This window comes from Chelonoidis abingdonii, chromosome 3 (genome assembly GCF_003597395.2).
Source record: "Chelonoidis abingdonii isolate Lonesome George chromosome 3, CheloAbing_2.0, whole genome shotgun sequence".
In the NCBI taxonomy this organism is placed as follows: Eukaryota; Metazoa; Chordata; order Testudines; family Testudinidae; genus Chelonoidis; species Chelonoidis abingdonii.
Window position 1 is genome coordinate 146,953,767 of NC_133771.1, and position 15,758 is coordinate 146,969,524.

At 40.5% G+C, this 15,758-nt stretch overlaps 1 protein-coding gene across 1 annotated transcript in view; it reads left to right on the forward strand.

Annotated features, from left to right (window-relative positions):
- The first annotated feature begins 212 nt into the window (after window positions 1-212).
- The window catches only part of DRC8 (dynein regulatory complex subunit 8), a 46,440-nt gene continuing 30,894 nt past the window's right edge, over window positions 213-15,758 (forward strand). The window contains exons 1-2 of the mRNA XM_032801114.2: window positions 213-279; window positions 14,941-15,025. Coding sequence (XP_032657005.1) covers window positions 249-279; window positions 14,941-15,025 — 116 coding nt within the window. The 5' untranslated portion in view covers window positions 213-248. The remainder of the gene's footprint in view (window positions 280-14,940; window positions 15,026-15,758) is intronic.

Here is a 15,758-nt window from a genome sequence, read left to right on the forward strand (position 1 = left end):
CGGGGGAGCCGGGCGAGGGGCGAGTGGAGCCGCCCGCGGGACAGGGCTTGTCAACAGCGGGCCCCGACGGTGCCTCCGCATCCACCCCTCAGGCTGAGGAGGCGCTGCCGGTCGCCGGGCCGGGCCCAGGTTTGGCCGGGGGCGGAGGCGCTGCTGGGGTTTGGCTGGAGCTGGGAGCGCGCGGGCGGGGCCGGGCTGGCAGGAGCAGCCGGCGCCCCGCGTTGCCATGGTTACGTCTGGGGGCTGACATGGCGGAGGAGAAGGAGGGAGCCGCCGCGGGTAAGAAACTGCAGGGGCAGAGAGCGGCCCCGGGAGCGGCTCAGCCCCCGCCCCCCGCCTGCGCTAGAAACACCCTCCGGCTCCTCGAAAGCGCAGAGACCCCGCCTGAGCCGGAACCGGAGGCGAGGGGCCCGGTGACAGGGTGGGGCGGGGGAGGGGTAAAGATCCTGCGGGGACTCTGGGAGATGGTGCAGGGCAGGCAGGGAGAGGTGCACAGGGGACACTGGGAGATGGTGCACAGGGGACACTGGGAGATGGTGTAAGGCAGGAAGACCAATCCTGCCCAGACCAACACATGGAAGGAGCATCCTGGTAGGTTTGTTTCTTCACATTCTTCGCTGGGGTCAAGAGTCTCACACACCCCCTTTTTATCCAGCCACTGTGCTTTTGTTTCCTGTTACGATGCATCATATTACAGTTATAATTACTAACTTCAGGGAGTTCACAGTCCAGAATTAAAAGCCAATATCAGCTCACATGTGAACCAAGAATGAAACCTGTCTTTATAGTTTTAATTTTTGGATTTATGGTCTTGCTCAGTTTGTCATTGTTCTTATTTAGCAAACCAGGAGTTTCACAATCTTGCCCTTTGCAGAGCTTGGTTACCATAGTAAACATTATATATATTTCACCTTAGTTCATAAAATGATTTAACAAACTACATACAGTACCGTACATGATGAAAATAATTAATCTATCACTGAAGTGTGTTTGTCTGAGGTGAAGGGGATTACATTTGGCCAAGTACTCTAAGGCAAACCTCACAAAAAGTATCATGGGATTGTTAATGACCATGGAGAATAGACAGAGGTTTTGTTTTACCACAGCAGAAGGGCACTCACAGTAAACTGTATGCAATTCAGTTTTATCTGCATTGGATGAACAAACAACCAATCTCCTCCTGGGATCTGACTTTTCCAGAGAATCTAAGTAGTTGGAATCAGATGTTTCAACCAGTTAGCTGTTCTGTCTGTACAATTTGTTATACTTAATTTTCAAATATAGCTAGTCATCACTGCCAAGAAAAAGTCATCAGTGTGATATTAAATGAAGTGATAATGTTCATGGTGTTTCAGTATAGGAGGCATTAACAAAGGCTATGTTTAATGAACCACAAGTTTGATTTATAACAAGAATATTCAAACATCATGAATGCTAACCTCATTATATCCCAAGATAAAAGAGCAATAACATTTGATTTCCCATGATTCTCAATATTTTTATTTATTTTAACCTTATTCCTCCTTTCACCCCTACTAACAGTTGTTATTCATAATTTGCAAACTCTAAACATTGTATTTGAAATAATGAGATTTCAGAAGTGAACAATGTAACGTTTGTTAATTAAGAAAAACAGTATGATCAATAGAGCAGTTCTACAGAAATATTTGTTGTTAATAGCTGTGATGAGAAGTTGGAAATTATTGTTATATGTATTTCTAAGGAACCCATCACTGTCAGATGTAGGCACCATACATAAATTAAGAAAAAACATCAACCTTCCTTCAGAATAAAGAACTGATTTTTTCTCTCCCTCCATTCAGTTTTATGGGGCTAATAAATGAGTACTTAAATCTATATAGTTCACTTGGTCCTGTAGTCAGGGCCACTTCATCCATAAATCTTAGGGGAATGCCTACCAAAAGGGAGAAGTCTTGCATCATGATCTCAGTATAGTAAGACTTGGTCTCATCTTGATTTCTGCTTATAACAGATTCCACAGCTGAGAGCCTTCTACTAACTGAGCATTCACCAGCAAATTAGAATCTGGGTTATATCAGCCAGTGTTCATGTTGAAGCAGCTACTATGGTGACTTGAAGAGAGCCTTTGAAGTAGCTTGACCCTCATTTAGACACATAGGACTTTAAAAGATAAGGACCAGAACTTTTAATAATAAGTGGAATTTGCTAGTGTCGCACACGGAGTATTGTGATGTACTTTCTTTGGTCTGCCCAGCGGACTAGCTGCTTCATGTTGAAGCATGTGTAGTTCAGGTAATTTGGTAGAGTGAGATGCAGTAATTCAGTCTCAAAATAGTTCCACATCTTCTAATATAACAATACTTAGTTCTTATGTAGTGGTTTTCATTCATACTTAGCCTCTTCTGTAAAAGCACTTTAAGTTGTTTGATTATTATTCCTATTTTACAGGTAAGGAAACTGAGGCACAGACCAGCTAAGCAGCTTTGCCCAAAGTGACACAGCATATCGTTGGCAGAACTGGGAACAGAACTCAGGGTACACGGCTAAAAATCAGGAAATCTAGCTACTGACTCATAATACCACTTAGAGAAGGTTGAGTGGAAAAGGTCTATGTAGGGTCCTGGCCAACTAAAAGTAGCAGGGCATTTCTGGCTCCATGTCTTTCTGGCCATAGTTTAATAGGATATTGGGTTTTTGCACCATTTTGGCAATATAAGACCAGACAGAGGAGAAGGTCAGAGTTCCTGGTGGATTGTGTGGCTAATGTTATTAATGCTCTGGCATTCTGCACAGTTTTCACTGAGAATATTTTTTCTGAAGATGAATCATGGTGATATTGAAGAAATCCTGCAGCTTTTGTTCAGTTTTGTTTTCTCAAGTTTTGAACATCATCCAGAACATTATTTCTAATAGGACTAGTTAATAATATCTCCTTTGAGAAGGATAGTTCAATGGTTAAGGGCACTAACTTGGGACTTGGAAGATGTAAGTGCAGTTCTCTGCATTTTTAAACTTCCTGTGTTATCTTGGGCAATCCACTTAGTCATTCTGTGCCTCACTTTCCCATCTGTAAAATGGAGATAATACTTTCCTACTTCACAGGATTGTGAGAATAAATACATTGAAGATTTTGAGATGCCCAGATAATACAATAATGGGGCCCATCTAAGTAGAGAGATTTACAGCCATTCAGTGGATTTTCTAATGTATCTAAGTGAGTTAGGTGCCTAACTCTCATTGAAAATCAATTGGAGATGGGCAACTAACTTGCTTTTTTAGCATTTGTGAAAATCCTGCGGAGATGGAGCTTAACTCCCATCACCTGCAAGGCAAGGGAAAGAACTTAGTCCTGTTCTGCACCTGGGGGGTAATTATTTAATTACCTCCTGGCCAGAGAAGGTGGAGCTAGGCCTTATAAGTAGACTGAGGGAGTGTAGTTGTGTAGAAGAGAATAGTTTCTAGCATGGAGAAGTGCAGGCAGATGATGAAGACAGGAATTGTGGGTGAATGCACACTACAGAAGCAAGATAGGTCTTGCAAGTGAAACCTTGAGGTAGAGCTAACAGGGGAACTACCATGAGGCCTGAGAGGGGTGGAAGGACTGTTATTTTTGAAGATTTGTTTGGACTTATTTGTGCTACTCTTGAAGGAGTATAGACTTTTATGTGACTTGGCTGGAGAGCCAAGCTACAGAACACCTAATAGGGGAGATAGGAGAAGATAGAGGCTAAAAGGCTATTATAGGTCCAAGGGAGAGCCCCAGTAGGTGGTACTAGAGCTAAAATATGCAATGCTGTGATCTGAAATGAGGGGAGGCCTATGAAGTGAAGATGTGCTACTGTGCATTTGCTATTCCTCATAATGCCCTTGTGAGGTAGTATTATTTTCTTTTTACCAATGATGAGCTGAAACAGTGTGGTAAAGTGACTTGCCTCATTAGTCTTCAGAATTAATCCCATGCTGAGATGAATGGGAGTGGTTTGCTTCCCTTTTAGATGAAGTGTCTCTGCAGACTCTAGGCAGGAATCAATTAGGGCTCTCAGAATTGAGTAATCTAAAATCACTCGTTGCTAGAGCTGGATGGAAATCTTACAATGAAGCTACATTTTGTCAGAAAATGCTGACTTGCTGAAGTGAAAGTTTGCCAAATCTGTTACAGATTTGACAACACTTTTGCTGAAACATTCGGAAGCCCACATTGCAAGGCTGCCACAGACCCTAGGAGCCAGTCCTAGGATGTCTAGGTCCATGACAGGGACCATAGCAAAGCTTTAAGCCTTGGCTCCCTGCCAAGAAGCAGCTGAATGAAATTGACATTCTTGTTAGTTTCACCAATTACTATTCCTTCAATAACCGCAATAAAACTGACAAGAATGCGGATGTCATATTTTGTTTTAGGCTTGCCATATCTTGGTGTCTTCAGAACAAAACTTCCAAACTGGTACAAAAACAAATTTGTAAATACTGAAACTACTTGTTAAGCAAGTTTTGAGTTTTGGCCAGTTATACTAGTCACTTTTGACAGTCTTGGCCCTAGTTTTTAACCAATTCACCAGTGCTCTACAATATAAAATAGAAATTGCAGTGTGTATGTTTTGGTTCAGAGAGCACAGTACATTAATTGCATTGCCAAATTAGCCTTTGGGGTATTCCCAGAAATTCTTTGTTGTAGGCTTCTAGTTTTCATGGTTAGTGCTCCCTTTGGGGCCTATTATTTTAAACTTTTTTCTTCATCTCAGTTTGTTTCTGAGTCTGTTTTATGGATGTACACAGCAAGAGACAGTATAGGACCAAATTCTGCCAATTCTTGTGCACATGCTGGACTTTATTTGCACAAGTCATCCTGTTAATTTAAATGATTATTCACAAGAATAGTCTCACTGAAGTTAAGGGGACTACTTGTGTGAGTAAAGTTATGCATGTGCATAAATGTGTTTGGGATCAGGACCATAGTCTATATCTATTCTCATTATCTATTCTTTTTCTTTACTGTACTGCTACTTTTTTCCTAATGGTCCTCTGAAAATGTATTTTATACTCAGCTGAATCTACTATTGCTTTCTTTTTGCTCTCTGTTTCTCTATATATGTATTTTCCCTTCTATCATTCTGTTCTTCTTTCCTTTTTCATGGTGCTTAATTCAATCTCTTCTATTTTTTGTGCCGATGGTTTCTTTACACTTTGACATAACATGTCAATGCTTCCAAGCTTTAACATCTCATAGCTTAATGCTGCTGTTGCAAGAACCTGAAAGCAAGCTGTCAAATGTGCCCTACTAGAGCCTCATGTAGAACTAATGAAAATAGGTCTCTTTTTTCTTCTTCCAGTTAAGATTTCAGTAATCATATAAAAGGCAAGTGTTGAACATCCTTATATTTTTATGGGAATGTCATGTAATTGATCAGACTTTCTAGATAATAAAATATCAGAGGGGTAGCCGTGTTAGTCTGGATCTGTAAAAGCAGCAAAGAGTCCTTTGGCACCTTATAGACTAACAGACATTTTGGAGCGTCAGCTTTCGTGGGTGAATAGTGGGTATTCACGCACGAAAGTTCATGCTCCAATACATCTGTTAGTCTATAAGGTGCCACAGGACTCTTTTTGCTGCTTTTATATAATAAAAATGGTCTTGGGAAGGGGGGTGGGAGTGAAGTTAAGATTCATAGATATTAAGGGCAGAAAGGACCAATAGATCATCTAATCTGAACTTTTGCATAACAGAAGCCATAGATTTTTCAGCCAGTAACAACTTGTATTGAGCCCAATAACTTGGTTTGACTAAAGCATATCTTCCAGAAAGGCATTCAGTCTTGATTTGAAGACTTCAGCAGATGGAGAATCTACCACTTCCCTTAGTAGCTTGTTCCAATGGTTATCAATTGCTTTTTTTGGTAGTTTGATTACTGTTTGAAATATGTATTCACCCTTGACAACTTCATTCCCCTACCTGCATTTTGCAATTTAACATTTCACATATACGATATTACGTTTAAAATCAAATACAGAACATTGCCAGCACACACATTCAGAAACCATGAGTGAGACCCCATCCTAAAATTATGAGATTTTTAAAAAAATATCACAATTTTTAAGCCAAAAATAACCCAGGGTGGTTGTTCTTTGCTTCTGGATTTTGATCTTGTAGGTTACTGTTACATCCATTTCCCAGCTTTTCTTTGTAACATAAAGGGACTACTTTTTTCAATCGGAGATACAAGGTAGGTGAGGTAATATCTTTTATTTGACCAGTTTCAGTTGGTGGAAGTGACACTCTTTAAAGCTTCACAGAGCTCTTCTGGTCTGGGGTAGGTTGCTGGCGTGTCTAAGATAAAATCTGAAATTCTGTTTTAATGCCCTGATTCCAGGAAATGGGACTTTGAGAACACTGAATATTGCAAAACTCATATTTAAATCACAAGAGCTGGCAATATTGACTACAGGTAGCCTAAATTAGTGTAACAGATACCTTCTGGCTCCTTCCACATGTGTGTTACCAGTGTCTACACTAGAGGACTTATAGCAGCACATCTGTAGTGACGACGCAGTTGCACTGCTGTAAGATCTCTTGCGTAGCCACGGGAGAGAGCTCTCTTGTCAACATAATTAAACCACCCCCAACAGACAGTGGTAGGAGAATCCCTTTCCACCAACATAGCGCTGTGCACACTATCACTTACGCTGGCTAAACTTACATTGCTTAGGTGGGTGTGTTTGTTTTTTCCCCCCATAAAATCTACACCCCTGAGTGACATAGTTATACCAATATTAGTTTGTAGTGGAGACTAGAGCTCATTTAGCAATGCTGGGAGCCCAAGCATAGAAAGGCTGCTGGCTGCTATTGAAATTTTAAGCACTATATTTAGGCACGCAAATCCTATTGAAATCAATGGGAATTAATTGATTATCTGAGGATCTAATCCTGTGTCCTTTAGGTCTTCTCAGAGCATGTAGAATCAATACAGTGCTTAGGCCCTGATGCAGCAAACCACTTAAGCACATGTGTAACTTCAAGTAATACCACTGAATGGGAGTACTAATGCATTTTAGGTTGCACATGTACTTAAGTGCTGCCCTGAGTCATAGCTTTAAAATGGATTATGCAGTTTTCTGCATATTTTCTAATTTTGATAATTTTTGCACATTACAGCCACTTGATTTCCCTCACTTTCTCTGGCCTTGGGAGGGAGGCCAACCCTCGCTTACAGACCGCCCCGCAACCGGAAGCAACTACACATCACAGAAACACTAACCCAGAAACCAATCTCTGTAACAGGGGTCAGCAACTTTTCAGAATTGGTCTCCCGAATCTTCATTTATTCACTCTAATTTAAGATTTTGCGTGCCAGTAATACATTTTAATGTTTTTAGAAGATCTCTTTCTATAAGTCTATAATATATAACTAAACTATTGTATGTAAAATAAAATAAGATTTTTAAAATGTTTAAGAAATTTCTTTAAGAAGCTTCATTTAAAATTAAATTAAAATGCAGAGCCCCCCGACCAGTGGCCAGGACCCAGGCAGCGTGAGTGCCACTGAAAATCAGCTTGCATGCTGCCTTCAGCACGCGTGCCATAGGTTGCCTACCCCTGCTCTGTAACAAACCCTGTTGCCCTCTCTATCCCCATATCTACTCTAGCAACACCATCATAGGACCCAGCCACACCTTCAGGGACTCATTCACTTGCACATCTACTAATGTGATATATGCCATCATGTGCCAGCAGTGCCCCTCTACCATGTATATTGGCCAAACTTGACAGTCTCTTTGTGAGAAGTTAAAGACATCAGGAATGGTAACATACAAAAGCCAGTAAGAGAACATTTCAATCTCCCTGGACATTCAATAACAGATTTAAAGGTAGCCATTCTTCAACAAAAACAGACTTCAAAGAGAAACTGCAGAGCTACAATTCATTTGCAAACTCAACACCATCAATTTGGGCTTGAATAGGGACTGGGAGTGGCTGGTTCACTACAAAAACAATTTTCTCTTTCTTGGTATTAACACCTCATCAATTACTGGGAAAGGACCACATCCTCCCTGGCTGAACTGGCCTTCAACATTGGTTCTCCACTTGTAAGGTAACTCCCTTCTCTTTGTGTGCCAAATATATTTATGCCTGTACCTGTAATTTTCACTCCATGCATCTGAAGAAGTGGGTTTTTTACCCACAAAAGCTTATGCCCAAAAAATCTGCTAGTCTTTAAGGTGCCACCAGACTCCTTGTTGTTTTTTTGGATACAGACTAACATGGCTACCCCTCTGATACTTCATTATGGACTGGATACACACAAACTTTCAAACTTAAAGATTCATCTTATATTTTGAGACTGAAGTAGACAACAAAATGCAGTTATGTTTATAGACAAAGCCACAGCTGACTTTTAAGGCAATTGTGGATTCTCTGGAGAGAGAGATTTTCTTGTTTCCATGGTGCATACAAGTGCAGAAATTTTGCAGATTAACTCTACCTCTAGCTCACTAATTCAACAAGAAGTTGTCTGGTTTGTAAAAAGCTGTCAATAATATTTTGTCTTCTGAACAATACCAAGATCAGATTCAGGATGCTAAAAGGGATTTGCAGTGCTCAGACAAACGATCTTTTCTCCAACAGTAGTTAATCTGCTATTCAGAAGAATTTGGGTTTTCATTCCATGTCTGTACGGTAATTTTTTCACACCTGAGATTTACTCCAGTATAGAAGTACTTCTTTGTTGTGGGAACAAATATATATTCAGTGACATTTGCAGTAAAATTTGGCAAAATGGAGTCCGTGTGAGGAGCTTGAACTACTGGTTAGCATAGCTCTGCAATGGACCTGTTGTGTGAAAAGTCCCATCAATTTTTTAAAAGTGGCTTCTAATGCTGGATTCCAGCTTTAGAAATCTAGGGTCTGATTTGTTTTCCAGAAATTGTAAACACCTACAATTCAAAATGAAGTAAGTGGTAATGGTCTGTGCTCAGAACCTCTGGAAAATAAGGCCACTTACTTAGGGACTCCAGTATGGATTTAGATGTCTAGCTTTAGGCATTCATGTATGAAATTTTGGCTTAGGTAGCTAAAGTACAGCACCCAAAATTAGAGGCTACTTTTGAAATTGTTCCTGTTAGTGTCTGTCCCTCTGCTTCCTTATCTGTAAAACAGAGATAAAACAACCAATTCATTGGGCTTGTATGAGGATTAATTAACTGATAAATTTACCAGAATGAATATGTCAGATGTGGCATGATATATAAAAGTGCAGAGTATTGTTCGATTGTAGGCAAATAGAAAACTCAGGTGCAATGTAGCACATGGGCTTCTAGTAGCCAGTCTTAATAAATGATAATACATAAGCAATAACACATCATGAGCTTTGTGTGTTAGTCAATAAATGGGCACTCTGTCTGTGGTGTGATGCTCCCATACTGTCGTGATGTACGCCATAGAAGGCCCTAGATAAAAGTTCAACGTACCAAAAGTTGACATTCATTGACTGACAGAGGCATGTGCAGAAGATGTGCTATTGTATTTATAAATAATTATTTTAAGACCAATTTTTAAAATTCTTAATCCTTTTGCTGTTTTTTTCTGCTTTACATAGACTTCCTCTGAAGGGTCAAAACCAGCGCTTCAGAGAGGTGAATCTGAGATTGTACACTAGGCAGAACATATGTGTTTTACCCATAGACCAACAAGCATTGTCAGCAGAACTGTAGTGGTTACGGTACATATGTATACAAATGTCATACTTCTAAAAACTTTGTTTCTTATAAAGTAATTGCATGAAATCCAATGTATTCTTCTGGATTTTAAGAATTTAAAGAACAATATTTTTTGCAATATATTGTGCCCTTCATCCCAAATGACTTTACACACTACGGTATTATAGCACAATGGCATCTCTTTATAGTTAAGGTTGAGAGTTCCTTATTGTTTAAAGGATGATTATTCTAAGAGCTCCAAAATCCATGTGATTAGGATTCTCAAAACACACTATGCCTCATGGGTGTGTGGGGTAGGGCCAGGGGTATGGGAATTAGAGGTACAGGGGTGCTGCAGCTCCCCCAGGTTTTACACAGGGCTCTGCTCCTGGCCCCACACCCGGGGTCCTGGCTGTCGGTCCCATAGTAAGGGGGGGGCATAAGGTAAAAAGCATGGGGAACCCTACTTTGCAGTTTCACTGGCTTTCAGCACCCCCACTATAAAAAGTATTCCAGCGCCACTGGGTAAGGCTTGTGCTCCAATTTCAGGATCATTTGAGCAAGGGATTCCTGTGATACTGTCTCCCTAAAATCAGCTGTTTACAAAATCACTTGGTTCTTCTGACTTCTTTTATGCTCAACAGGGGCTCAGACTATGCTTAAAATCCTCCCCAAACTGATCTCAGGTGCTTAAGCTTTAGCTCAGCCAGGGTTGGGCAGCCGCCCAGGGTGTAAAGCCACAGGGGTGGCTTGGGCTGGCAATGCCAGGCAGCTCAGACCAGCCCTATGTGGGGGGAGCCCCCCTGGGAAGACCCCCCCACCTCACCTCAGCATACTATCTAGCCTGTCTGGATTGGGGGAGTGCAACCAAAAGATCTAGGGGAGGCGCATGACTCCACATGCCTCCCATGCTTTGCCTCTGGTATGAAGTGCAGATATGCTTGTTTGCCCGGGATGCTAAAGTGCCTAGTTACAGCTTTGTTGTGTGTCTGTGGAAACACAACACAAACAATGCACCTTCTATTAGTCTTTTCTTATGTCTACTTATTATGCCACCCACTTACAGAACCATTCCCAATAGCTATTACTGGCTCCAGGGGGAGGAGTTAAGGGTGAGCTGTGGGGATGGTGTGTTCCTTAACTCTATATTTCTTAGGTTTCAGACGTTTGTTTGTATTGCTTTAACTCTTCAATTCCTGATTTTCTGAGATTTGAGTAAAAAGAACAGGAGTAGTTCCGGCACCTTAGAGACTAACAAATTTATTTGACCATAAGCTTTCATTGTCTCTAAGGTGCCACAAGTACTCCTGTTCTTTTTGCTGGTACAGACTAACACGGCTGCTACTCTGAAACCTGAGGTTTGAGTGTTGATGAACTCATCATGCTGGAAGGCCAAGGCACTGGGTAACTTTAACTCTGTGTTAACATAATGGAGGTTAAAAGACATCTAGGTACCAGTGGCAAACACAGCTTCTCTCACATTGCTTTCACATACTCTGAATATTTCATAAATCAAATTGCCAGATACAGAAATATGTTTACTTCTACATTTATCTCTAATAAGCAGACTGTAAATAGAAAATACAAATTATGTCAAGACTTGGAAAAATAATTGAAAAAGGGGAAAACATTTGGAAAAAATCTAGTATTTGGGTATAACTATGAGGAGGAGATGGAGTATCTCATTACATATGGACAGTGAGCTATTGGCTAGATCGTCTAAGCCAGGGGTCAACAACCTTTCAGAAGTGGTGTGCCAAATCTTCATTTATTCACTCTGATTTAAGATTTCGTGTGCCAGTAATACATTTTAATGTTTTTAGAAGATTTCTTTCTATAAGTCTATAATATATAACTAAACTATTGTATGTGAAGTAAAATAAGATTTTTAAAATGTTTAAGAAATTTCATTTAAATTAAAATGCAGAGCCCTCCCTCCCCCGCCCCCCAGACCAGTGACCAGGACCCAGACAGTGTGAGTGCCACTGAAAATCAGCTTGCGTGCCACCTTCGGTACACGTGCCATAGGTTCCCTACCCCTGTTCTAAACATACTGATGTTATTGCTGTCTAGAGGCATGAGGCCCTTTTAATTCTCTGTAGGTTACCTACAGTGGAATTAGTAGGTGAGATGTATAGAAATCGCTTTGCAATTATGAATTTACTTTATACTTGTGTGACTTTATTAGGTTAATTGTTAATATAGATACACATCTGAATAATTTATGTAATATTTTCCCAATTCATGTGTGTGAATAACCAACATAAGAAGTTAATTTCTTTATTTGCTTAAAATGCAATGTATATTAATTCTGTGAGTTTCAAGGGTGCTGAGCAACCAGCATCACCTAGTAAAGTCAGTAGGAGCAGGCCATAATTAAATATTTTTGTATGTGAGGCAAGAACACTTCAGAATGTAACATTGTATAACAAATTCATCAGGCTGCTTGAGACTAGACCTTCTCTTGTGAGCTTCTACTGCTACCTAGCATTTTAGGGGGATGTTTCATCTTGGCCCAACCTGCCTGTCTGTCCTCCTGATGCCCTTTCTTCAAACTGTGACTTCTCAGTTCTGCAAAAGGAATGGCAGGCTTTGAAACTGACATAGCTCCATTGCATAGACTGTCAGAGCAACTGGCCTTGGGGGGAAAAAGGAAGAAAAAGCTTATATGTTTAATGATAAAATTTAGTGATTTTTTTTAATGAGCCACTTTTTAAAGTTCTCATTATTATTCTGAAGGTAGCAGAGCAACATCTGTTCAATTTCTTCTCTTCCCTTCCCTGACTGCAGCAGTGATTCTTTGAAGAAATAATGTCACAAAGAGGACAGGTACGCTGCTAAGGAGTGGGCTTAAACAGCCTCCTCATCACAGAGAATAGCACGGATCCTTTCCAGATTGAGAGCAACCAGGAAAATTAATGTGGGACTCTCCATCCTCACCTTTCTCAAAAAGTGGGAGTGTCTGGAGCTTTGTGTAGCTCTCATAGGAATGAGTTTAAAAATCCTAAAATATTGGGAAATCTGCCAAAGATAATAAATGAGGGGAAACTGGGCTGCAAATAGCTTTTATATTTAACATTTGATGAATGAATTTTAAGGCATCTTCTTTCCCAGTTGCTCAAGTGTTTTAGAAATTAATTGAGACTGAGAAAATGAAAAAATTGACAAGTATGTGAAGCATATTAGTGATATAACAGGTTATGTCCTTTTTCAATGTGTCACTTTTCTGGGAGTAAGTAGTTGCATGCAATGGAATCTTCACACATGGGAAGAGGTGGAATGAGGGTAGGGCCTGGGAAGTAGCGGGGGTCAAGCTCCCCTGGGGAAATTAGAAAGTTGGTGCCTCTGCTCAGGGGTATAGATTTTTCACACCCCTAAGTGATGTAACTGGGTCGATTTAACTTGTTAGTGTAGAGCTGCCCTTAGTTTATTGGGAATTACAGTTGCTCAGTAGGGGCCTGATCCAAGACCCATTGAAGTCAGTGGAAAGACTTCCATTAACTTCAGTAGGCTGAGGATCAGACTTTAGGTGCTTAGCACCACTAAGGATCAGGTCCACCTAGGTTTTAACTGCAGCTGAAAGCAATGATGAAAACAGTTTAGCTTTAAGTGGATACAAGTACAAACCATGTTCAGGGTTTTAGCCAGTTTTTGAAAAGGGCTACGTGGTGCAGTTTTGTAGTGTAGAGAAGGTGTAAGACACCAAATGCAAAGTAATGCATTTAAAGCCTGATCCAAACCTATTTCTGTGAATGGGAGTCTTTCCATTGCATTTAGTATACTTCTGGTCAGACCTGTAGGCTCTAACTGTAGACCAGACTATACACTGATGGAGAATTGTAATGTTATGACAACTGAAGAAGCCAAATTGGTAATAAGTTACAGTAAAGACAAATAAGATGTTTGTGCCTGATCCTCTCCTGCCTTGTACTTTTTATAACTGTTTACACTTGTGTAGAACAGTGGCTCTTTACCTTTACAGACTAATATATCCCTTTCAGGAGTCTGGTTTGCCTTGCGTGCCCCCAAGTTTCATGTCACTTAACTACCTGCTTACAAAATTAGACATAAAAATATAAAAGTTTCACAGCACACTATTATTGAAAAATTGCTTACTTTCCCATAATTATATGGTAAAAATAAATCAATTAAAATATAAATATTATACTTACATTTCAGTATGTAAATTCCAAGCAGTATAAACAAGTTATTGTCTGATATTTTTGTTTATACTGACTTCACAAGTGCTTTTTATGTAGCCTGTTGTAAAACTAGGCAAATACCTAGCTGAGTAGTTGTACCCCCTGGAAGACCTCTGCGTACCCCCTAGGGGTACGCATATCTTGAATGAGAACCACTGGTGTAAAATATATATAAATGCTACCCAATCAGAATTCTCTACTCTCTGACACTTGTGATAGCATTTTACACCTATTTTCACGGATGTAATTTAATACACAAGAAGCAAGACAGAGGAGGATTAGGCCAGTAAGTTGTATCAAAAACAATATACACCACAAGGAAATACAGTATTTTACTTATGTACAATACCATGGTGAGGACTCAGTAGAGTTATTGCATCCATTTTGGGGAACTGCATAGCTGTGTGAACAGACAGGTTCTGGAGTGGGTCCAGAGAAGAGTTATGGAATTGATCAAAGTGGGGGAGAAAAAAAATCAAAACAAAAAAACCCCTCATAAGTAGATGCAGGAAGAAAAAAACTAGATGAATGAGAAAGAGACAAAAATTAGAAGAGAAGGAGACCAAGATAAGAGAGAGAAATAAATTGAGAGAAGGAGGAGGAAAAAGAAGGTGGACAACAGGAGGAACAGCTACTCTGCTGAGAGCAATGCAAAGAGGGCACTAAAGAGCGATGCATCCATCCCTTAACAGATGGAGGGATTGTTGCTGTGATGTGGGACCCTTTGAACAGAGGAAGAAAGTACAAGGAGCAAGATGAGTCCTTTCATCTCTCCCTTCCCAAAAAAGAGAGGGATTCTCAAACAGAGCTGTAAGATTAAAGAGGCAAAGAGTAAAATGTTTAAAGACATAAAGGAGCAGAAAGAGTACTGACATAAGATCTGGTGGTAGAATGGAAATGTGTGAAACCTAAAGTTAGGGAGAATAGGGGGAAATTCAGAGAAAAGTTAATTGTTCCATTTTAGAGTAGAGACTGTATTTGAGTCTTTCTTTCAGATGATACTTAAACAAGAAATAAAATTCATTGGAGTAGCTTGGTGAAACTTTTTTTTTGTTTTCATGTTTTGCAGAAGCCATAATAGCAGACATTCAGAAAAAGATTACAGATGCTTTTGAAGTGTTCGACCATGAATGCAATAAAACTGTGGATGTCAGGTTTGAAAATCTTTTCTCATAGAAATATTATGGAATTTTTTTGCAGAGCAAAACACTGCCCTACATCCTAAACCACTTAAACAAGAAACAAAATTGAAATAATGCCCTGTGACCTTGATTCTGTAAACATTTATGTACATGCTTAACTGGACTGGTGTGAGTAGTTCCACTGATTTAAGACTGGTATTGGATTAGGAGCGGAGGCAGTGGGCTGGCTGGGCAAAGAGACTGACCAAGGAGCTGGGGTTGGGGAGAAATGGGGGTTAGTTGGGCAAGGAGATTGGGATGAGGAGCCCAGGGAGGGGAAGACTTAAATTAGATGACAAACTGGGTGAGGAGAGGGAGGACCAAGACTGGAACAATATCAGGCTTGGGTAGAAGAGAGGCAGAAAGGTTTATAGCCACTGAAGTACACACCCCTCCAGAAGCTGAAATGGAACCAAAGAATGACATTCTGGAGTACAGTCCAGACCAGTGAGGGGCTGTCACCCTTGCCCTGCAACCTGGGGTGCCTCACAATGCTTTGCCACTGTAGCTCCTACCTGAGCTGCACACAAACAAACAGCCTGTCAGCATGCAGGTCACACCCTGAGTGTGTATAGCCAGAGTCCTGGTCTGCCAGTTCTGACCCTAGCAGCCTGTCAGCAAACACCAGCTACATTCTGGCTTCTTAGTAACCTTGGTTACTATTTGCAGGGTGACCCCAACACTCTCCCAGTCTCTAATTTTCCTC